The sequence below is a fragment of the Myotis davidii genome, unplaced genomic scaffold, assembly GCF_000327345.1.
Source record: "Myotis davidii unplaced genomic scaffold, ASM32734v1 scaffold94, whole genome shotgun sequence".
Lineage (NCBI taxonomy): Eukaryota > Metazoa > Chordata > Mammalia > Chiroptera > Vespertilionidae > Myotis > Myotis davidii.
Genome location: NW_006285313.1, coordinates 1,201,111 through 1,225,506, shown reverse-complemented (window position 1 = coordinate 1,225,506; position 24,396 = coordinate 1,201,111). Strand labels below are relative to the sequence as shown.

Sequence of the window (24,396 nt, the reverse complement as noted above, 5' to 3'; positions counted from 1 at the left end):
AACTTATGAACAAAAATAGATACAGAAGCAGAGCTGCCTCAAACAGACTGTCAAACTGCAAACAGAAGGCCAGGGAGGGTAGGGGGGCAGAATGGGGTGGGGTAAGAGATCAAAAAGAACTTACATGCATGCATATAACCAATGGTAAAAGTCATAGGAAATAATGTGAATGAGTCAGATACGTTTTCTGTTCTTAGTAAGAAAAAAGTAAAAACATATGTAATAACCTTTGTAATACTTTAAGCAATAAAACTAAAAAAAAAGAATTACAAATTGGGGATGTAAAGTCAAAAAAAAAATCCTAGAGAGAAGAATGCTGGAAAACCACACACACACACACACACACACACACACACACACACACACACACGGGTGGGGCTGGGGAAGGAAGGATGAAGGATTTTCAGTAAAGATTGTGGTGAGATATCTTAGTCCAGGTCAGGGAAAAAGCTGGTATTTGAATCCAAGTTAGTCTGCCTCCAGGTCCATGCTTTTTCTTAACTACTATCAGGTATTTTTTTCCCCTCATACCCTTATATTGGGGCTTCTTAGCAATCTCTACAAGTGCCTGATTTTGTGAATGACCTCAAGACTCCATCTTTCTTCATGTTTTCAGGGGGAGATAGGAGCTGAGACAATGAGCTACACAGAAGAGAGAAATAATACATGTGAAATCCAGGCAGTAAAAGCACTCTGGAGCATTCAGGATGTCTAATGAGAGGCAGAAAGTAAGAACTGACCAAATCATGTAAGGCTTAATCAGCCCAGTTTAGGAGTTACAACTTTATCCCAAGGGTAATGAGAAGCCATTGAAGAGAAAGATCACCAATGTTCCATTCTGAAGCATGGACTGATGAAGGACAAGACAGAGCAAAGTCCACTTCGTGAAGAGGTGGTGGATATGAAGAAAGATGAATCTGAGATTTAGGAGACAGAATTACAGGACTTGAGAATTGATTGGTTATAGAGAAGAAAAGAGTCAAGGATTCCCAGTGGACAGTGCTACCATATTTATGGGTCATAATTGATTGGGGTGGGAAAGATTCTGGTGTCATAATGAGTGTGAGGGCCTTGACCCAGCAGAGGGGAGATGGCCCACAAATGGTTTGGAGTGTGGACTAAAGATCAAAAGGGACATGTGAGCTGCAGGTAATGAATAAGAAGTCAACTCCTAGAGCGGCCATGGGTGGATGCCAAGGGCATGTTTAGTTTAATCCTTGGAGAGAATGTAGAGTGACAAGAGCAGACAACACTTAAGGAATGTGTGAAGGAACAAGAGTCAGCAAAGGTGAAAGGAAAGTAGAAGAGTTTGGGGGAATCTTGTTTCAAAATAAGGGTGTGATGGACAATGCCCACTACTACCTAAAGCTCAGGTAACATAAGAAAAAGAAGTGTCTCTTGGTTGTAGCAACCCAGAGGCAAGTATTGACAGGCAAGGGCACCTTCAACACAGAGGCAGAGAGAGAATTCAACTCCCCATAGGTGGTACATTGTCCAAGAGGTGAGGAAGACATTACAGATAACCAACATATTCAGGAAGATGGCTGAGAAGGTGAAGAGAAGGAATGGTAGATGGAGGGATACGGAAGATAAAAAGAATTTTTGCTTTATCTTCAAGGCCACCAGGGGAATATCTGGCCAACTCTGGGGAAGTCCGACTCTGGCCAAAAGCAGGATATGGGAGTTTATGGTTCACATGTGGAAAATTCCTTCACAGGCCAATACTTTCATTTTCTCTTGCAACCTGCTCTGAGCATTTAGGAAACCCTGCTGACCCCAGGAGCTTTTAGGCTACTTGGTAAAGAGAATTTTAGAGCATTTGACACTATCCTTGGGTCTGGATGCTGTGTCAGGACTGTGAGAAGGAGGAGAGATGAAAGCAGAATGTTTTATTGGATTGGATTCACGGCAGATGACACAGCTTTTGGAGCCACCAGAAACCAAAGCCAAGAGAGGGATTTGAATAACCTGCTTCACGCTGAGGCCCTGGGTCTGGCTCCCTGGAAGAAAAGCCAAGGTGTCTGTCTCTCCTGTCTATCTCTTGATCTAAATCCTCTGGCAAGAGGACATGGACTTGTCTGAAAGTCCTGCTTCTCACAGAAGAACAGAGTCGGGGACGCAAAGTCACCCAATATTCACCTGCTTCCTTCTATTGGGTCAAACCATATGAAATTGCCATTTCTATAAGTCCTGTAATGTTTCATATGATTCAACTTAACATTCATATAAACAAGCCATCGTGCCTGCCTCTCAGAAGGCAGGGTGCCCAGTGTGACAGAGGGGTCACCTGAGGCTCCAGAGCTGAGAAGGCTGGCACAATTCTGGGAATCCAAGGGCTTAAGCCACTTGAGTTTGGGAAGGGAAGGAGAGCCCACAGAAGCACTGGCTGAGTGTGGATTTGGATTCAAGCCGGGATTGCCATCCCGGCTCCGGCAGGACAAGTTACTTAGCCTTTCCCGCTCAGCTTCGTCCTTTGAAAAACAGAGAAAGTAATCCCACCTCCAGGCCTGTTGAGAGGAAAATAACTAACTGCTTGTCATCTGAGAGGTCCTCTGCCAAACTCTGCATCTAAAAGACCTGGCACGGCGCCTGACACAAACGCAGTCCTCAACCCTGGCTGCTCATTGTCATCATTGTTTATTATTTTTATTATTAGCATCATTATCATCATCATCATCATCATCATCATCATCATCATCATCATCATTATTCCAACTAATAAGGGGAGTATCTTTTCCTCTTTTATTCTTCCACCAAGTCTTATACATTTCTTTGTTTACATTTAGTACATTCTGTTGGGATTTTTTGACTGTATCTGTCCCCATTACTAAACTGTAAGTTCTTTGAGGGCTGGTACCATGTTTTATCTCTTTAAGACATGGGCAGGTTCGGGGGAAGGGGATAGGCAGGTGTGTGAAAGAGGCTGGGTGGCGGGGGGATGGATTGTTAGTTTAAGAGGGCAGATTAAGTCTAGAAAAATAACTGTTTTTTAGTAAACATCAGTTGGATGTTTTGGTGGGGAAAAGTTAGGACTCTGGGAAAGATCTACAAAGAAGAGGGAGAGACAGAGAGCCAAATGACCTCACCTATGGAAATCAGAGCAGTGTCCTGAGAGCTGGGGAAAGATGTGCAGACAGAGGGCAAGGAGGTCCAGCACGATGGGGAGAGACTGAGGCTGGCACTACACATGAGTAGGAGAGATTCCCAGGGGAATGTAGGGAGAGATTCCTAGGGGTGGGGAATGCTGAAGGATTTTCTTTTTTAAGAAAAGGGATGCCTAATATTAAACTTTTACTTTTTTGTGCTACCTAAAATTATTAACAGTGATTACTTCAGAGAAACAAGGCTTGAGATTATAGGGGTGGAAAAACTGTCCCTCCTTCCCTTCTAGGTTCCTCGCTGGTCTAATGATTAAATGAACATAAAACAGATGAGCAGGAAGAAAACAAGTTTAATTTTGTACATATGGGAGCCCCATAAAAATATGAGACTCCCAGCAGTCAAGCAACGAGGCTCATATACCATCCTGAGCTACGGGTAAGGGCTGGGGCTGGAGTTTCAAAGGGAAGGAAGGGAATTCACAGGAAGATGAGAAGAACAGATGTTTGGTAAACAGATGTTTGCCCTGCCACACAGATTAGTCTCTTAGATAAAAAAAAGTTATCTCTGGTAAGAGCTCTCTTCCTGGTACAGGCCCCCTTTCTAAATTCTTTCAGCAGTTCAGGGGGAGGTAAAAAGTTTTGCCTAAATCTGCTGGGTCTTGATTGCCTTCAACTAAAAATAATCCACGTGCCAATTGGAACATTTCAGGTTGGCCTGTCCTGCTCTCCTTCATGATCCAATTGTAGGTGAAGGAGATTTTTTTCCTTTTTCATTTTATAACTCTTTGGAGATTTTCCCCTCCCCTTGTTTTTCCATGAGCATGTATTTCTCTGGTGAAACATTAAAGAATGATTTTGCTGTGCAGAACAATCACCCTACTGCCCTGATCTGCAATTATGCTGCATTGAATCAAGGACAGTTTGTCAGAGGAGGGAAGGACTAAGTAGAAAAGGGTCGCAGTCCATGCAGAGGTTGACAAAGACTAGAGATGAGGTAAGATGAAGGGGAAAAAATGAGCAAAAGACTTCAACCTAAGCCCTTGGAATGTTCAGAGATATGGTGAATGTAAGAATAGCTTTTCTTTTCCACCAGACATGTGTGTTTGTGTGTGTGTGTGTGTGTGTGTGTGTGTGTGTGTGAGAGAGAGAGAGAGAGAGAGAGAGAGAGAGAGAGATTGTGCGCATGTATCAGAATAAGAAGTGAGAACCCAAATTGACAGGCCTGGAACCCCCAAGGAACAACAGCCTGATCATCTGGGTTTGAACTCCAGTTTAGTCATTTAATATCCACTAAACTGGGATAGGTTACTTCTCTCTGAGCCTCAGTTTGCTCACCTGTAAAATAGGCACAATACTATTAGCTGCTTCAAAACTTGCTTTGACTTTTAAAGGAGTCCATGTAAAGCGCTTAGAACAATGTCTAACACTTAAGGAGCACTCACTAAAAATTAGCTAGCTGTCTGCGTCCCTCCCATCAGTTTTCATTGTTTGGATGCGTGAACTGTCAACTCTGTCAACAGGTGCTCAGAAAAGAGATGCTTGACTACGCATAATCGAGAACTCCTGCTCCCCTTCCCTGTCTCTAGACCATTGCTTCTGGAAGTGAGGTCCTGGACAGTATCATCAGCATTACCTGAGAACTTGTTATCAATGCCCATTCTTGGTCCCTCCCACTCCCACCCCTGACCTTCTGAATCTCCAGGAGAGATTGGTGCGTGCTCAAGTTTGGGAATCATTGCTCTATCTCTTCCAGGGAGGGATGCTAACAGGGCTGAGTCACAGTATCCCCTGCAGGGTGGAGGCCCTTTAAGGCCTTCCGTATAAAAGCCATCTCAACTATATCCAAACTAGTAAAGGTGTCCCCGGAAATGACCTCACCAGCAGTCTCATGTGATAAATGGGCCATTATTCCCTCAGCTTTCACTTTACTGTGGCTTTTCTTTTCCCACCTGTGGCCAGACCCAGGTATTTATCCCTTCTCCCTGGTACAGGCTCCCAGTTTTCACTCCATCCTGTCTCCTCACAGTGAGAGGGGTATCAGCCAGGTCGCTGAAAAATACCTGCCAAGGATTCCCAACACAAAGAGTTTCCTGGACTCTGGGGAAGTTCCAGTTTCCTGGAACTCTAGTTTTGCCAGCCCTGCCCATCCGGCGTTCCTAGGGCTCGGGCACTTTTGGGGGCCCAGAATCTTGGTTTTCACCATGACATTTACAGAGCAGCTAGCCTGCCCTTTGGAAAGTGCCCAGGGCTTGGCGGACAGTGATGAGGTGGCTGGTCTCCAGCAGTTGGCAAACAGCGTGGCACATTAAATGTCACTGCAGGCTTTGTTTGGTTTTAAATTGAAAAATTGCTAGAGTTATGAAAGCTTATCATTCTTGCCTAGAGGAACAAACATCCCACTCTACCCCGGAAATGAGCAGCCGCCCCCGATCTCAACTCATCCCCCTGCGCCACTCACGCTCTAACGGGCACCCAACAGCCATGGAGCCCATGACTAAGAGCGTGTTTCCGGAACTTCTCTTGCTGCTGGGAAAGAATGCGGCTCCATTACTAATTCAAAGCAGGTCTGACCTACCTACGCACAGACCCCTATGCACATTTTCCCAGGATCCTCTACCCTTCCTTTTTCTTCTCTTCTTAAAAGGAACATTCATGCTTTTTTTTTGTATACAAACATCCATCACCTGCAGAATCCTAGTCCGAGTCTTACAACTAGAAGGACACTTAAGGGCACTGGGTCCAAGACTCTGCTTTCGAAGTGATAAGTCATTGTTCCCTATACAGATGATGAGGTCCAGAGAGTAAGCAACCTGCCCAAAGTCCAGAGAGTAAGTGTAGAGCTCAGACCCCGGGCACCTGTCTCTTTGCTTCTCTTCCCCTGATCACCAGAGAGCAGACCCCAGAACTTGAGGACAGCTCTTCATTTCCTCGTTCCTTTCCAGCCCAGCCTGGGACCAAATTTAGTGTCATCAATATAGTTAATCCCAACGTGTCATCATTGTTGTTGTTATTCAGCCAACTCCCTTCTGCTAGTGCATTTCAACCCTGGAGTGAGGACGCCCCACTCTCTATGCAAGTGTGAGCATGCGAGCACCTGTGGGGTGATCTGGGAGGACCCAGCCCTCCTTTTCCATTCGCTAGCATTTAGGTCAAAAGTAGGCAGGATCTTGGATGGTTCATGATCTGAGTCTTATCCAACAGGCTTGACTGCCAAGAAGCCCAGGCCCACAATGGCTGACCTCCTGGGACGAGAGAACTTGAATTCTAAAAGTGGCTGAGACCTTGATTGTACCCCATTTGTCCCTACTTAGGCTTTTTGTGTTGTTTTGTTTTGTTTGTTTTAATCCTTGGAAGAGGAAAAAAAACAGGTCAAACAAAAAAATCCTCTGGTTAGCATGTAGAACCAGCCATGACCCTAATCGGTCTGTCTCCTCCAACTTTTCCAACTCTGGACCTCTCCAACTCAGCTTCCCACGGTTAGACCTGCTTGGTACTAACTAGGATGCTGTGTGGGCTGGGGTGCAGGGCCCTGACCTGGCCACACAAGCTTGCCTGTGCCTCAGGCGAGAGACCTGACCCTTCTGATTCCTGGTTGCCTCTGAGAAATACACACTAGGGCTCTTTAGAAATTAATTGTCAACAGATGTGAAAAACGCTGTGGTACCCACAAATACAAGTTCCTTTTTTTCATTCCTGGATAACATTAGTGCATTCTTCCCCTAGTCAAAAGCATTTGCATTATAATGGGGGGGAGGCAGGTTCTATAAGAATAATTTTTAAAAGATGAATCTCTAACAGTGAATTTGGGGCCTCAGAAATAAGCTCAAGAAAATACTAGGCAATGTCATCACAGTAAGCAAGGGGTACGTGATGACAACACAGGTTTGAGAGGCTCAAGGGACAAAGAGGTGAAGGACTAAGTAAACAAAGTCACAGGAGAACTAGATGAGATTTTAATAACTCACTCTGTCTTTGCTTTTGTGTAGAAAGGGCCCTGGTTGTTATGTGCGCAGCAATTCTGTGGTTGCATTTATTAAACACCTACTGTGTGCTCTGTCCCCAAACCATTGCCAATGTTGTTATTTTCCCTTTGTCTTTCTCCCCAAATCCTACCCCACTCCTTTGTCTCCTTCAATCCTATTCTCCCTTAGTCCTTCCAGCTATACCCCACCACCAGACCTCAGCTGCCCATGGCTGCCTTGTCTGCAAATGTCATAAGAAAGGGGTTGTGACAGGGCTTGAAGAACAACCAAGCTAGCATGAGGCCCCTCCCCATCACCACCACCTGAGAGAGATGGGCAGACACAGATAAGAGTTAATTTCACATGCTCTTTACCTTCCCGCTAAAGGCATTTCCAGAGAATTTCTCTGGTGACAAAAGAATGAGTCAGGAAGAGTCATGTAAGATTTCCTTACAAATCTCCTGAGTTAAGGAGAATATGTCCAGGAAGCCACTTCTCATTTTAACCTAAACCTCCATGCAGGCAAGTTTTATGGAGAGACCAGGCTATCTTCTAGTCCTCCCCGATGCCCTTCGTCCTTTCACCCACGGGCATGGTTCTCTCTTTAAAATATCACAGGGAGGAATTTATTTTAGCACCAGGAAGCTCAAGTCCATAAAATGTGGCTTCTGGCTTTTAAAATCAATTCCAGTCATGTCAGAAGAACTGCCACTGGCATGTGGAGCAGTTATTAAAATGTGTACTTTAGCCACGGACTCTAGCCAGCCCTTGCCACTCTGTGCCCCTGACATTGAAGTCAATGGCACCAACCAGCCCCTGTCATACAGCTCCAAGGCTGGTCAGGAGGCACCTGCTTAGCAAGGATTGATTACAATCTCCTTATTGGGGACCATCTGGCTAGACTGGCCCACCTTTGTGAATGTGGAGGGCATGCCCTACACTAGGAAAATGTCCTTCACTGAGAAAGGTGTTGGACTATGTGTGCAGTCAAGTTCAAGCTTCTCGCCGTGGCCTTTCAGGATGTCCATCTTGCCTGACCTTTTGGCACTTCCTGCCTCACACCTTGTGTTCCAACAATACTAAACCACTCACTGGCCCCCACAATGCCTCAGGGCCTTTGTATGGGCTGCCCTGATTGGAATGTCCTGTTTCCCCTTCCATCTACCTGGGCAACTTCTACCTACTAGTTGAGATTCAGCTCAACTATGACTGCCATTATAAACTTAAATATGGTCATAATTATGAATGTGGTGGCTTCCAAAACCAAGCAGCCCTAGGGTCAAATCTCTGTTCATTTCCAGGTCACATTACCACCCTAAACCTCAGCTTCCTCATCTAAAATTGGGGAGTAATACCACCAAACTTTCAGTTGTCAGAGGAAGATGTCAAGTGCTCAGTTGAGTAGCTGGCATATAGTGAGCACTGAAGTTCAGTAGCCATGCTCATTGTTTCCTGATCTCTCTACTCTGCCTTCCCATCCTAGACTGGGATGGTGCCTCTGTCACTATCCTTTTAATAACTCTATTGAAGAGTAATTCACATACGATACATGTAAATTTTCAAGGCATTGTTTGACAAAGGTTGACACCTATACACACCTATGCATATGGAACAGTCTGTTACTCCTAAAGATTTCCTTGGGCCAACTTCCCAATTAATCCTCTAGCCCCTACCCCTGGGCTCAGGCAACCACGGATCCCTTTCTATTGCAAGGTATTATAATGCCTTTCATACAGCGTCATCTAAATGGAACCATATAGTATATACTCCTTTGTGTTTCATTCACTCGCCATTATGGGTTGAGATTCTTTGCGTGCAGTAGTAGTTGGTTACTTATTGCTAAGCTTCTATCCTTGCATTATAATTTCTATCTGATTCCTCCACTAGACTGTGAGGCCCTCAAAGATTCAATCTTTTTTTTCTCCTTTGGTTTCCAAATCAGCACTCAGTAAATGTTAGAGGGGGCGGGGGTGGGGGGAAGTGAGGGAGTTGCAAAAAGGATCAGATAAGCTCTTGGCTCCAACCTTGCATCTAGTTCACCCCTGGAGGCAGTATTCACGTCCCCAGAAGAGCCCCGTGTGCAAACACTTACAGCAGCCAGTCCACAGCCACCAGCAGGCTGATGTCCTCCGTTGGCAGGCCCACGGCTGTCAGAATGAGGAGCATGGTGACCAGCCCAGCGCTGGGGATACTGGCTGCGCCGACGCTTGCCAGTGTGGCCGTGAGGCTGTGAGAACAGAAAAGGTCAGGTCACGGGAGGAGAAAATGGCCTTGGCAAAACCATCTTTGGCAATTTTAAGCTTTCATGTTCCTTGCAATCATAAATTCCCTTTTCTTCCCAAGAAATAGCAAAATCTAGAATTCCAAGACCCAGGAATTGGGGTCTATTTAGATTCTGCTTAACTGCAATGGAAACTTATAAATTCATGGGTGGGAGCCTTATCCCCATCATGATATTCAAGTAGCCTAGTCTATCACAGGTTAAAATAAAATAAGCGTGGCTCTAAAATCAGGTAAGGAAATATTAAAGAAGAAAAACAAGTCACTTTAATGCTCCCACAGGAAGACCACTGCATTCTGCTTACGACTTTATGTCTGTGTGAGCACCAGAGACTTCTGGACTACATGACAAGAATCTGAGAAGACCATTGCCAATGTTAACATGAGAACTCAGAATAACAAATATCCAGACCCAGTGGACATCGGGGGAACAAATCAACAGATTCCAAATGACTTTAGGCTTCAGATGCCTGGACAGTTCATCATGGACTGGAAAATCCATCATTTGGACAGAGGGTGCCAAGAAATGATAATGAAATAACGGAAGGTTTCTTTTTGAGGCATCTCGCATTTGCTTTCCAAGCAATGCCAAGGGCACGCCCAGCATCATTTTGAAGTTATCTCTGGAAGAGGGGTTAATCTAGGCTTCATGCTCCCTGTGGAGACACCAGGGGCCTCTGCGGTCCAGCAAAGGGTAGTGACTTTGTCTCCTCCTTCCTAGATGCCATTTATAAAAGCTGTCATTTCTAAATGGAAGGATGCTTCTGAAAATACAGATTCCCAACTTGCTTATGTGGGTGCTGGAAAGAAAGGGGGGCTGATTTCTTTGCAGTAATAACATTCTAGAGTTTCCAGAGGAGCTCCGCCAGGCTCCTAAACTGCGGTAACCAAGTCTAGACCATGAGTGTAACCAAGCACAGAATCCTGGGGTCTTCCAGTTGGGAGGGACCTGAATTTATCTAATCTCACATATGAGGAAAGGAAAGCCCTGGGACATTTTGTGGTAAGCCTTATCCTTCCATATGGTCCTCCTTCCACACTTAGGCCTGTTACAGTAAAGACACCTTCCCTTGGAGGGATCTACAGAACTCATCTGTGCTCTTCCCTGCCCCACCAATAGGGTGTTGGTGTTAGGGTTTAGGGAACTCCATTTTCCCTGGACCCATCTGGGTCCCAGGAAGTAGCAATGTGCTGTGATCATCATTGAAGGTTCTGGAGTTGAACGACCTGGGTTCAAATCCCAGCTCTGCCACTTATTCACCACATGACTTTAGGCAACTGAAACGCTTTGTGTTTTGATTTCCTTATTTGAGAGAAGGAGATAATCATGGGGTCTCACGCACGGGGTTCTCAGGAGCTAATAAATAAAAAGCACATAGAAGATACCAGGCACATTGTAACCCCCCCCCCGCCCCCCAATAAATGTCCAGTATTATTCTTATTGGGAAATCTCCACAGGGTGAGGCTGCTTTGCAATGAAAACTTCCCTTAAACCCCAAGAGCTGGAAGGTGGGAATTCTCAGCCACTTCCCTGGCACGGATAAAGCACCAGGGAAGGGGAACTCCCCAAGTTCCAACCATCTTGGCCTCAGCCATGTACTTTACAACCCCAGCTGCTTCTGTTATGAGTCACTCTTACACATGCCTGTGCACTATGGCCACATTGTCTGGTTACCGCTTGGTTGTGTGTGACAAATTCTACAAAGAGAACACTTCCTGGCAGCTGGGTCTCCCTCAGTTCCTCCACCCCAATCATGTCCTTATGGGCTGAGTGTCCGTGCAATTCTAAGTCCTGCAGAAGCTCCCTGAGCAGTGAGCTCTCTTCCATTCCTTTGTCCCTTTTCCTGTCCTTCCTCTCCCTGGCTCACATCTCTAGGGCTAGTTCTGGGATGCTGTGCAAGGTACTTACACACATTAGCAGAACCCCAAGATAGCTCTGCAAGGTTCATATGGTTGTACTTGCTCTCCAGCAGGAAATCATGGATCAGTGGGTGGAGAAACATAGGGTCCCACAGCTCAAACATGGTCTGCTGGGATTTGAACACTCGCCGTCTCCAATGCCATGCTATACCTGCTGTCCCTTGATTCTCCCCACATTAAAAACTCTGAGTTAATGAATCCCAACCACTTGGCCACTGGTCCATTCTCCCATCTCTAAGTTCTCATTTAATGGTGTGAACTTGATGGGCGGTGTGGTTGTCTTCAAGGCCAGGAACTTAGGGACCAGAAATCATCTTTGCTTGGCTCCAAAAGAAGGGGCTTCACTAAGGCACCCTTTTCATCTTTAAGTTTTAAAACAAGGGAGGCTGGCAGTCTCACATGCAGTTAGGACATGATTTAAAAGGCCTGATACTCTGACCTGAAGCATGCCTTCCCTCACTATGTCGCTGTCATATTTTCTTTCATGTTCTAGGAGTATTATATTTCATTTAGTATCAGTAACAGTAATAATACCGGTAGCTAACATTTATTGACAGGTGACTATGTACAAGGCACAATGCTCTCAACCTCTCTAGACTACGTGATTATTGTTCCCACTATACAGATGAGGAAACTGAGGCTCCTGTATAGTACTGCTATGAACTGAGTTATATCTCCCCAAAATTCATTTGTTGAAGCCCCACTCTCCAACGTGATGGGCTTTGGGGAGGTAATCAGGTCATGAGGGTGGAGCCCTTATGATGAAATTAGTGCCTTTATAAGAGGAAACTTAAGAGGTCAGCTATTTCTGTCCACACATGAGGACAGACCATGTCGGCAAAAACAGCGAGGAGAAGGTCATATGCAAGCCAGGAAGAGGGCATTCATCAGGAGCTGAATTTGCCAGCACCTTGATCTTGGACTTCCAGACCCAAGAACTATGAGAAATAAATTCTATTGTTTAGTCATCTAGTCTATGGTATTTTATTATAGCCCCCTAAGCTGACAGGGTGGTTGTGAGAATTGGATAAATTAATATAGGCAAGCAGGTGTGATCTTTAAGTTTATGGAGAAGCCATCTGTTTTTCCTGATCTCTTGGGAAAGTGTTCTTTCTAAATTTTTTAAATGATACATATGGTAACAATAGCTTTATTCAAGACAAAACTACTTGCTATTTATTTGTAATAAAATGTTTTATGTGGTATTGAGGAATCTCTTCCTTGCAGAATTTCATCATTCCAGCCATCACCACCTGGAATGCTGAAGGGAGCATATTTTAATGAGAGACAAACTGGATCCAGAGTTAGATAACGTTGGCCCCAGACACAGCCCTGCTAGGTCATTACTAATGACGTAGCCTTGGACAAACGTCCAAGCCCCTCGAAGCCTGCACCTCCTCGTCTATGTGTACGAGCATAAGAATAACTGCCTGGCGACATCACAGGGTTGTTAAAGTTCAAATAATATCAAGTTTCCACGGCAGTCTCATGCCCAGCACCAGCAGAAGGCACTGGTATGAGCCTGCTTCTCCCCTGCCACATCTTTTCCCTCTGAGGCGGCCAATAATTCCTCTCCTGTGTTATTTCCTTCATCATTCTCCTGCCAGGAGAACTGACATTCAAGTGGCCCCTGTCAAACGGAGTTAGAGTGGAAGGGGACAAGGTAAAAAGATTGTTTTGGGGCTTCACCCCACCCACCTCACTCACCTCACGGTCACAATCTGGCCTCCATCCAGGACAACACCATTCATTTGGGCAATAAAGATGGCAGCCACTGCTTCATACAGGGCTGTACCGTCCATGTTAATGGTTGCTCCGACCGGGAGGACAAATCTGGTCACACGTTTGTCAATCCCCAGGTTTTCTTCCAGGCAACGGAAGGTGACAGGCAAAGTTCCAGCACTGAGGGAGAGAGAGAGAGAGAAGGAGAGGGAACAGGAGGGAGAGGGAAGGGTTAGGTCCACTGTGGAGAAGCAGAACAAAGAAACTGGAATGGCACCACCACGTTTTTGTTCTTCTGTTTCAGTTGAGCAACGTGACATGCAAAAAAGCAGTGTCTGGAGCCAAATTGAAAACGAGTAATTGGGAGGCTCACATTCGCTCTTATTAACATGCTAATTGGCAACAAAATATTTTCGTTGGTCCAGGGTTTTGAGATCAACTCAGAGCTGCAAGTTCTCTTTTTCCTTTGGTCACTATTTCCATCTTGGATTAATACTGAAGCCTTTAGTTAGAATGGAAGCTGGGGGGGGGGGGGGAGGGGGGAGTCAGAAAAGAATCAGCTGTCAACTGTGAAATGGAATGAGGAATTATTGAATGACCCATAATTTCATGTTAGAGGCACTGATTCCAACAAGATGACTACGTGGGTTGCGCACAGCCCTTGGGAACTGCCCTGAGCTGAGCCTGCTAATTTTGCAAAGGCTGGACAAACACATTCAGCACCATTCAGCCCGAACCCAAGCTTCTAACTACTCTCTGGGGACCCTCACAGGCATTCCAACTCCCTGATAAATGGCCAACTCTACAGTCTCTCCAACGACACAGGGCAGAGAAGCATGTACTTTGTAGCCTATCAAAGACCCACTATGGAGTGACTTCACCCCCACTCCTCCCAGGCGTCACGGGGATTCGTGACCACATGACCCAGCTCTAAGGTCAGAATGCCTGACAAGGTCATGCATCTTCTAAAATGAGAGACCTGTAGGATCAGGTTTACTGAAGGCCAGGATATTATTTCCATGTGAGTAGAGGTGCCTGGGAGGGGAGGTAGACTGGCTTCAAAATTTAAGTAACATGAAAAGCAATGCAGAATACTCAGAGTTCCACTATATTGCTTTGTGGCCTATTCTCTCGTGTGCTTTCTTACAATATGTTTTTATTGATTTCAGAGAGGAAGAAAGAGGGGTAGAGAGATAGGAACATCAATGATGAGAGAGAATCATTGATTGGCTGCCTCCTGCATGCCTCACCTTGGGATCTGCCCACATCCCCAGGCATGTGCCTTGACAGGGATTTGAACTGTGACCTCATGGTTCATAGGTTGATGCTCAGCCACTGAGCCATGTCAGCAGAGCCTCTTCTCTTGTTTTGTATTTTTTTGTTTCATTTTGTGTGTGTGTGTGTGTGTGTGTTTCTCTCCTGCATTTATATCCTTAGTCATAGTTCCTCCTTTTACTCTTTAGAATTAGGGCTCCAGCCAAGCTTCACAGTCACCTGCTGAGGGCTCAGTTTCTCAGGGAGTGGGAGAGGACGATCACCTTCAGAGAACCTACCTGAAATGCAGATTCCATGGCCCGCTCCGAACCAAGGAAGTGGAAGCTGTAAAACTCAGGTCACCTACACCTGCGTCTTATCAAACCACTGACCCACAAGCTCCTAATACCAACCTAGAGAAGCCAGAGTCATCTGACTGGAACCTTCTTTGTGATTTCAGGTGAGGGGTCTGTCTCAGGCCCCCTCCTTGGTCTTAGGTAGGGAGAAGAAATAAACCCAGGGAGAGAAGATGGAGTCTGGCTCCATTCACAGGTGGGGATGTCATGGTACTGGCTTGCTGTCCTCACTGCTTTCATGAGAAGTTAGGGTCTCTTTCTTACCTGCACCTTCCCCACTCCACCCTTTCTGGGACCCCTTCGAAGGGTTGCCAGGACACCACGACTGACCTGAAATGGCTGCCCAGCTATGGCTGGCAGCCAGGATTATCAATGGTATGACTCTAAGGGCATGTTTGGGAGGACTGGAATATGTTAATTTGTATTATTTCATCTATGTTCCCAAAATGTCATCCAAGGGGTCCTTAGATAATTAAACAGATTAGGGAAAATACTGATAAAGCATGAAGACATTCTCACTTTCTATATTAGACAGTTTTTGTGCCTTAACAATCCATATATACCCAACCAAGTCACACTGATTCCTGAGCATTTTAACCCTTTCCTGTCCTTCCACATCCAGACATTGTTTTTGGCCTCCTGCCTCAATGGCTGATGACAGTCTTCGAATGTTGCTAATAATAACTATCAGATACATGAGAGTTTTTCCCCAGGTTCATTTTAACAGCGTGCACTGGCGTTGGAGGGAGGCAGAGAGGTGTGTCCCGGGCCATGCCCCCTCCGTCCGCCTCCCTGTCACCGACCTCTGTGTCCACTGAGAAAAGCAGGTCAGCACCCCCACATCCCCACTCAGTCCAAGGTCCCAGGGGGTGAAGGATATTTCGCTGGCTGTCCTGCGGCTCTGTTTTTTCCCCTCTGGCCATGATGGCAAAGATACTTCTTAGTAGGTGACTCCTGTCACGTTGACTTAAAAAGTTTTTTTCTTAAAAAAAAAATTCCACATCCACATTTTAACTGAAGATTAAAACCACACTGGTTTCTTTTTCTTTTTTCAAATGAAATACAGGGTAAGGAGGAGAAAAGGGCCTCACATTTGTGTGGCTTTGGTCAAATAACCCAAGCATTTGTCTGATTTCAATACAAGCATACCTTTAAGATTTAGCTTGTCTTGTAAAGCTACTGGGTTAAATGTCTAGTTATTCCAAGAAAGGATAATTGTAATATTTTTGAAGCAGTCTAAAGGTCAAAACCATAAATGTATTGGAACAAAATATAATGTTTTATAATCTTTTGTGCAGATGTACCTAAGCAAACTGAAATTCTAAATACGAAAGCAAAATCCTGACCGCTCCAACCACACACAAATTAAAAATTTCTATTGGCAGAAAATATTGTAAAATTTTAAGATAAATGTAAAGTTGAGGGAGACCTTATTTGTCACATTTGACACGAGTTAATCCTCTAACACATGAAGAGCGTTGAAAACCAATCAGGAAAGGATGAATACCCCAACAGGAAATTAAGATCACAAACAATTCACAGAGTGGGAGGGGTGGGTGGGTAGGGCGGGATGGTCAATAAGGACACAGAAAGATGCTTCCTCTCACTCGTAATCAAAGAAATGCAAGTCCAATGAGATCACTTTTCACAATAAGATGGGAAAGCATTGAAGTAACTGATATCTGCCGGTGCGGGTGAGTAGGCGGTGAAAGGCATCCTCTCACACCCATGTAGTGGGACTTCAGCTAACACACTTCCCTGACGAGCAATCTGGTGATATGTTTTAAGCCACCAACGTGCTGACCATTGCACTCAGACATTCCACTTCTAGAAATTTATCCTGAGAGGGTCATCGGACAGCCTTGCGGAGATGCAGTTACAAAGATGCTTGTCACAGTACAGCTTAATAGACATGCCTTAAATGTACATCAATGGGGGTTGTAGTGTGGTACATACAGAGTACTGTTATGCAGTTTTTTAAATAGTGGAGAGATCTATATTATATGATCGGTGCAGTTTTTATGATGTATTGACCAGTGAAAATAGCAGTCTACCTATCTATGTATAGTAAGAACTGGAAAGCTATGGAACTGTAAAGATTAACTAAAAGGTTACCTACCACCAATGATCACACAGCCAGTAAGTGGTGAATTTGGGAAACAAATCAAGGTCTTTCAGTCTCCAATGATCACTGGGTGGTGGATCACTGGGGACATGAGCGGACCAAGGACGATGCTCCAGGGACAGAAACTCACCAGGGCAGAAAGCCCCGGATGCCTACCAAGGGGCAAAACTGGGCAAACAAGAACCTCGCCTCCAGAGTAACCTATGCTCCCCTAGCATATCACTGGCCAGGCGGTTTAGAACCCTTGACCTTTTCCTCCCTAAAGATAACATCTAGGCCTCAGTTGTATTTCAGCTCCAGGCCCATCTAGACAGGTGACACTGTGGCTGCCTCAGGAGCAGCTACATTGACATATGATCCCCTGCCCTGACACTGACCAACCAGGGGAGACCTGGACCCTGAAAGAGCGCATCTGGAAAGCTGATGAATATTCTATTTAGACCCTCCCCTGAGACCTCCCCTAAGATTCCCACCTGCAAGAAAAAGATACACATGCTCAGGACTAAGGACCCAGTTTGCGATCTCCCTCCAAGGAGCATGCCCATGCCATTCCCTCCTCCCTTCCCCTTTCCCCACAGGCACGTATCCCCCAACCTCTAAGGGACCCCATGAGACTTGCAACCAGGGGAGCAATGGGCAGTGGCAGCTTGTCCTGGGTTAACCCCTTGAGCCTGTCTCCAAGGCCCCCTTTTTTCTGACTTCTCAGTGAGTTAAAGCAGCCCAGCCCAGGCTCTGCTGTTACTTCCCCTATGCCCTTCCTTGTTTCACTGTCCTAAGTATATTTCTGCTGCAGTCATGACCCCAATACCCTTTGGATAGCCCCATTCCCCTATCCCCTTTTCCTTAAATAAATTTAATTTGTCTTTATTCACCGTCTGAGATGGCTATTTAGCCTGCCTGCGCACTACCACTTAAACCTTTCAGTGATATTCATTGTCTTCTTCAAAAATTTACTCACTGTCTGAACTTTTCACAAGGAGCACATACCATGCTCATAAACCAGAAAGCAAAAATAAAACTCAACATAATTGTTTTTGTGTTTGGAGGAGAAAAAAAAAAGATTTACTTTTTCTCCAAAGAGAGAGGATCTTTATGGATAGAAATATATTGCCATAGGAAATGTATAGGCCCCCAAAAGAAAAAGAAAATTTTGAAATGTTTCCTTTCACCTTAGAAAATGATGCAGAACCTAGAGCCCAGGATTGTGTAGATTTCAGATTTTCCTGAAAATAATTTTTCCTGAAACCCCACATTCTGCTAGTCCTGAATCCTCATTGATTTGCAACATGGAAATGTACTTTGGCTTCCCAGACAGTCACCACGATGTGCCTGTTAGGTCACTTAAGGAAAACCTGGCTGCCTGCTCAGTCGCCCTGTGTCAGGGAGCCGCCACCTCACTGGCAGCGCGGGGTCACGGGATCTGCAACAACGGCCTGCCGACATGGCTGCAGAGATAATGCTGGGCCTCCCTGCCACCTGCTTTATGACCTTAGTCTTAGCTTGTGACCCAAGGAAATACAAACAACTCCTGCAGACTGAAAGAATAAATTACCAAGCATGTCTTATGTATCTGTGCTTGTTTGTTCTTTTTGGTTAAATTCAGTCCAAGATGATATAAAAAAATTGTTTTCTCTGAGTATCTTTGGGCCCTCATTGGCTTCTGAGGTGGTTGAACTAGGTAGTGAAGAAGAATGTCGAGTCAATGTCAAGCCCGATTTTCTCAAAATCAATGTGGCAGAAAGGTCCATTAAAGGTTCACACAGAGGTCAAAGACTGGACTGACTTCTGGTTTGTGTGAAAACTCTTACCCAGCATACCCTTTATCCTCTAAAGCTCGTTCTATTTTTGAAAAAAAAAATTACTCCAATAGACTGATATTTTGTGATAGCATTTTTTTCAAATCACAGGTGGCAGAATTTCCTAAATAGAACAACACCCTGTTATACCCTTTTGAAGAACATTTAAAACTAATAACTAAATGCTACATGTGGCAAGTTAGGCATTATAGATTAACTAGAGGCCTGGTGCACCAACTCATGCATGGGTGGGGTCCTTCGGCCTGGCTGGTGATCGGGGCGATGGGGGCCGGCCAGCCTGGGGGTAGGGACCATGGGAGGTTGGCCAGCCATGGAAGGTTGGCTGGTAATGGGAGGTTGGCTGTGGGAGGGCACTGACTACCAGGGGGCAGCTCCTGCATTGGGCATCTGTCCCCTGGCGGTCAGTGCATCATCATAGCAACCGGTCAACTGGTCTTAACAGTTACTTAGGCTTTTATATATATAGATAGCATGCATTCATTTGGTAAATTTCATGTGAAGTCATGTTTCCAACACAGGTTGCCTAACAGCAAAAATGTTCATCAGAAAGCTCAGAAGTTACTAGAAGGAGTCCAAAAGACAGTGTTCACCTTTTTCAAAAAAAATACCTTAATAATATATGAAAAGTGTTCTCATTGAACTTTGGGTTGGGAAAGATTTTAAAAATGAGGAAGTGGCAAAGAGGGTAAAACAGTTAGCAGAGAGAAAGAAAGGTGATTTCTGGGTTCTCTACCTGGAAGCGGTGCCCAGGGCAGTGATCCAAGCTTGGAAAATGCCAGCAAAAAAGGTGAAAGGGTTTTTCCTGGTCACTAGAAAGTAAATCAAGGGGAGAAAGATGCCCCCATGGATGATAAGGCCCACAATCACGGTGACCATGTACATCCCCAGTTGCCGAGCAACCACTTCTAAGTCCTTGATGGCAATGATCTTCCCACAGATTAAGCAGGCAATACCCAGCGGGGAGTACCTGAAAAACATAAAAGGAAAAGAAAACACCGAAGAAATCATTATGGGATTCAGAACTTACATCTGGGCCTTCCTATGTTGCTGCACCCTGATGTAAACTTTGCATTTGTTCAGAGTTTTGCTGAAAAAGGGCCATGAGACTCAGTAGACGCTACATGTTACTTCAGACTAAATGCATCATCTAAAATCTGGCACATGGACTTGGTGGCTCCTGCTCTGATAAAAAATCCAAAAGCAAACTTTGTTGCTCAGGCAATTTTTTAGGAATAGTACAGACAAGCTTTACCATCTCTTAGGGAAGCACCAATCTTAATATTGAGAGACCACAGGCTACATCTTTGTGAGTCTTGTTTGAGTTGTCTTTCCACAGCTCCTGCCTTGAGACTTGGGAACAAATTTTGAGTTTCTTAGAAAGCTCATTAGAGTTTTGACAAATTATGAACTGGTGTTTGTAAATTTGCTTTGTTTTCACCTTGGAAGATAGGAAATATATTTAAGAGGGAGAAAGAGAGAGAGGGAACACAGAACAAGAAAATCATGAGTCAAACAGTACCTTGAGAGAAATGTGGCTTATCACTTCTAAGTCTGCAAGTATTAAGCAGACAATTCACCCTGTACCAAAGCATCCTATATAAGCTCATTTTAACATCATCATCATCATCATCATCATCATCATCATTATTTTATAGAGCATTTGGGAACAATTTATTGTTGTCCTCACTCTTCAGTAAGCTAATCATGTTCTCTCTCATTTCAAGTGTATTTGTCACATGTTTGGCAACATCCCTTTTTTCTTGCCCAATTTGGGGCTGTTGAAGTTTGAACTTGCTTGAACACCGTCTGACTGAAGGAAATGTTTGTGGAAACGATGCTGTCTTATTAAGAATTATGAGAGCAAGTCTCTGAGGAAAATGAAATCCTGGGATGGGGCTCCCAACCGGAGTAAGGGAGCCAAAAAAGGGAGAGAGCACCTATGCCAGATTCGGGAGGTTGGGTTTTTTGTGTGTTTTGTTTTGTTTTTGTTTTTGTAATTGTGCCTGGGGCAATCCCTTCCCAGGCTAAAGGAAAGCTGTGAGGAATAGAAGAGAATCATATACACAATTACATAAAACACGGGGCTCATCCAGTCACGTACCAGCTGCATGACCTTGCTTAGTGACTCATTCCCATGTTACAGATGTGCCCGTCGAGGCTTAGAGAGACTCCTCCAACCTCCAGGGGTTGCTGGGAGGATTACATTGTGAACACGCACATGTATGCACTGTCAACCATCGTCCCCCATCCCTGCCAGCACCATTACTTCTCTGACGCCTGACACAGGAATCCTTATATGTTCTGTTTCCCTAAACACACCTATGTCCTCTCATCACCCACTCAGCTTACTGAGTCCAGTCTGAGTTACTGAGGCTTTCTAAAACATCTCACAGGCTACTGCCACCCAAGTGTGGATGTTTTTACCAGCAGAAGATTTTCTCAAGAGGAACCTTCTCCTGAAAGAGGTGATTTGTAACTGACTGAATTCGTTAGGACCTTAGCATAGCGACTGCCCTCCTCCCTGACGAGCTGCTACCGGTAACCCCACTTCTCCTTTCCCTGGGGTGGAGGCTGACCATGTGTGAGGGCTGCTTCCGCAGGCATCAGGGGGTCATGTCCTTAAACCCCTGGCTTTCCCGCCATTTTACTGTCATGCCTGTGGTCACAACAGCTCATAGATCAGCGGGGGAAACTCAGAGGCCAGCTCCTTGTTCCCTGAGATTTTAAATAACTGAGCAAAATGTACCTTCCCATAAAGCCAGCAAGCATTTATCTTCATAAACCAAGAGATTCTTTCCAAAGCACCCATCACCTTTTAAAGATGTACCTTTTAAAAACCACACACACACACACACACACACACACACACACACACACACACACAAATACAAGCCGTTTGGGGTGCCATCCAATTTTCCTGCTTTTAAATAACTGAGCAAAATGTACCTTCCCATAAAGCCAGCAAGCATTTATCTTCATAAACCAAGAGATTCTTTCCAAAGCACCCATCACCTTTTAAAGATGTACCTTTTAAAAACCACACACACACACACACACACACACACACTCACACACACACACACAAATACAAGCTGTTTGGGGTGCCATCCAATTTTCCTGTTCCTTGGGGACAATTTGTAGACTGGAGAGAAAGTGTTTTCAAGGCTCTTTGCCAAGCAAGACCAGCTACGGCGTCCCCTGGAGAACACGCCTGAACCAGAGCCAAATGGATTAGAGAGGCAACAGGTTGCCTCGGAGCGCTCCGTTCTCTGGGAAAAACAGGAGTTCGCACTATAAATGGAATGTGTTCAAAGGCCAAAAGGTACAGTGTTAGGAGAAACAAATATGGCAAGCAGGGCTCTAGTTGACCCAACACCTTGAGCTCCGGAACTAGAATGAGCACTAATTAGGACAAGGAAAGAGTCTTTGTTTTATGACACATTTTAGGGCCATTACTTCCCTGTACCTGTTTTTAAAACACGTAGCTGAAGCCTCCACTCAGAATCTGACGCTTTTCAGTTCTTGGGTTTCCATATTAATGAATTATCTCATTGAAAACGACCTGCATGGAAAATAAAGGGCAAATGCCTGGGGTCCAAGGTCACCACTGGAAGCTTCTGAGCCGAAGCAAACAGTCAAAGCCATAAACTAACACGCACGGAGAAGCTGAGGGCTCCAGTGAGTGATCTGAAGCCAACTGATGCCTGGTAATTGTTGGACCAGTTCTTAAATGAGAAGGAAATGACTACAGAGCTCACAGCCCTTAGACTGGTTGTACCTTCGGCTCCGGGCACTGCTTTCAAAGTCATCAGTTCACCCAGGACTGGCCTGTGGAGTCGTTTCCATACTGTTTTATCATCCATTCTTTCCTCTGCCCACTTTGTCCCTCAGTCCTTGTCATCCTATGGTTCCCACCAAGATGCCTCCCTGAGGGTCTGCTCTCTAGTCCACAAACACAAACTCATTCACAGCACCCCACATACCCAGAGCTCAGTCAGTGTCTCTGTGCCTTCACAGACACCTGCTTCAGAATCACCTGGCGTGCCTGGTACCAACATGGATTCCCCAAGCCCATCACATACCTACTGAGTTAGCATTTCCTGGAGCTGGCCTTGGGACACTAACATTTTAAACAAGTTCCCAAGGTAATTCCGACGAGCTTGGAAACCAATGTTTCAAAGAATAAAATCTGATCTGCAACTGAGGTAATGCAGATATTGCTTGGTTAGCCTTTGGAAACCATTTACTTTAGCTTCAGTTTATTCAAGGCCTGTTGGGTCTTAACCCATTAAATTCACTCAGGACTTTCGGGCACAGGGCAGATACTAGGCCAGACACTTGGAGTGGAGGTCAATGGAGTTAAATCTTTAGGAGTTTGCGTTTCAGTGAATAAAAAACTTTCTCCGTCTTGCCATAAAGCCACTCTGGTTCTGTCCCACACATTTCCCACAGCAATGCCAGCCTGCCAGTTTGGAATGGATTTCAAGAGAACACAGAATTGCAGGAGTAGGTCAATAAAGAGTTAAAGATACATTCCAATTACAGGCACTGTCTGTACTCAGGCTCAGGAAAGAACACAGATCTCCAGTTTGCCCACTTAGGGAGAGGTGTTCTGGCTACCCAAGGTGTGCCTTTTGCTGAGTTTTACCATATGTAGGTGAGAACTTTCCATCAGAATGGGATAGACATTCGTTCATAGAGCCTCCAGGCTGCTAACCCTCCGGGGACTGCCTTTGGCAAATGCATAAAAGCTCAACTCATGATGGTGGCCTGTAGGGCCCCGTGGGCTGCCCACCTCTCCAGCTTCACCACCTTCCACCACCACCCCCCTTACCAACCACATTCCAACTATTCCAGACCTTCCTTTTGAATCTCAAAAGTATTTTACTTGCTGTTTGCTCCCCCTGGAAAATTCTCCTCTTGATTCTTATAGAGCTGCTTCTCTCTCAGTCTTCACCAAAAGTCACTTTCCCAGACAGCCCTCCCTGACCCACCTGTGAGAGTTCACTCCTTACTTCCATCCTCCCCATAACTCTCTATCCTATTTCCCAGACTATTGACTTTGTAGCGGTGATTACTATATGAATTTTTGTTTCCTTCCTTTCATTCCCCCCCCTCCCTCTCCTTTCAATAGAATGTAAGCTCCATGGGGGTAGGAATCTTTCTCGGTCTTATTTACCATTATATCAGAAGTGCCCAAAATTCTTGTTGGCATTGAAGACATATTTGTGGAGTGAAAGAACAGATGGATGGATGGATGGATGGATGGATGGATGGATGGGTGGGTGGTGGTGGGTAAACTTAGAGGGATAATTGAAAAGGTGAACAAAGATTTCACTTCTCACTTTATGTTTCTATCATGGTGAGATTATAAAAAGTTCCCGTTTCTGTTTAAGTTTTTAAGATTAAAAAATATTTTAAAGAACTTTGCAAAAAGTGAGGATATGAAAATCACACCAAAATCAAGGGTTTCTCACTCTCTCTCTCTCTTTTCTGAGAATCGGAGATTTTTGCAGGCTTCTTAAAGAATTCATAACAGAGAGAAACAAAGGTTATGATTGAAGTGATGATAGTAATGGGAACCATAATATAACAATAAAAATACTAGTGCATGTGAAGTGCTTAGACAGGTGCCAGCATGGAGAAAAAGCTCAACTATTGGGCGCAACTTCACTTAATTCTTACAGAAATTCTCTGATGTGGATTTTATAATCCATCATTTTGCAGATCAGGAGGTGGGGGCTAGAGTATGTTTAACTTGCCTAACGTCACACAGCTGGTAGTACTAGTAGGAGGAGGACCCTGGATGCCATCCAGCTTGAAGTCAGACAGAAGCTGAGTTAGGTACTACTTCCACGC

At 44.9% G+C, this 24,396-nt stretch overlaps 1 protein-coding gene across 2 annotated transcripts in view; it reads right to left on the bottom strand.

Annotated features, from left to right (window-relative positions):
* The window catches only part of SLC1A2 (solute carrier family 1 (glial high affinity glutamate transporter), member 2), a 101,717-nt gene that overhangs the window by 8,953 nt on the left and 68,368 nt on the right, over positions 1-24,396 (bottom strand). For both annotated transcript variants that reach the window (XM_006756106.2, XM_006756105.2), the window contains exons 7-9: positions 19,271-19,504; positions 12,971-13,165; positions 9,156-9,290 (exon numbers count right to left, since the gene is read on the bottom strand). In XM_006756106.2, coding sequence (XP_006756169.1) covers positions 9,156-9,290; positions 12,971-13,165; positions 19,271-19,504 — 564 coding nt within the window. The remainder of the gene's footprint in view (positions 1-9,155; positions 9,291-12,970; positions 13,166-19,270; positions 19,505-24,396) is intronic.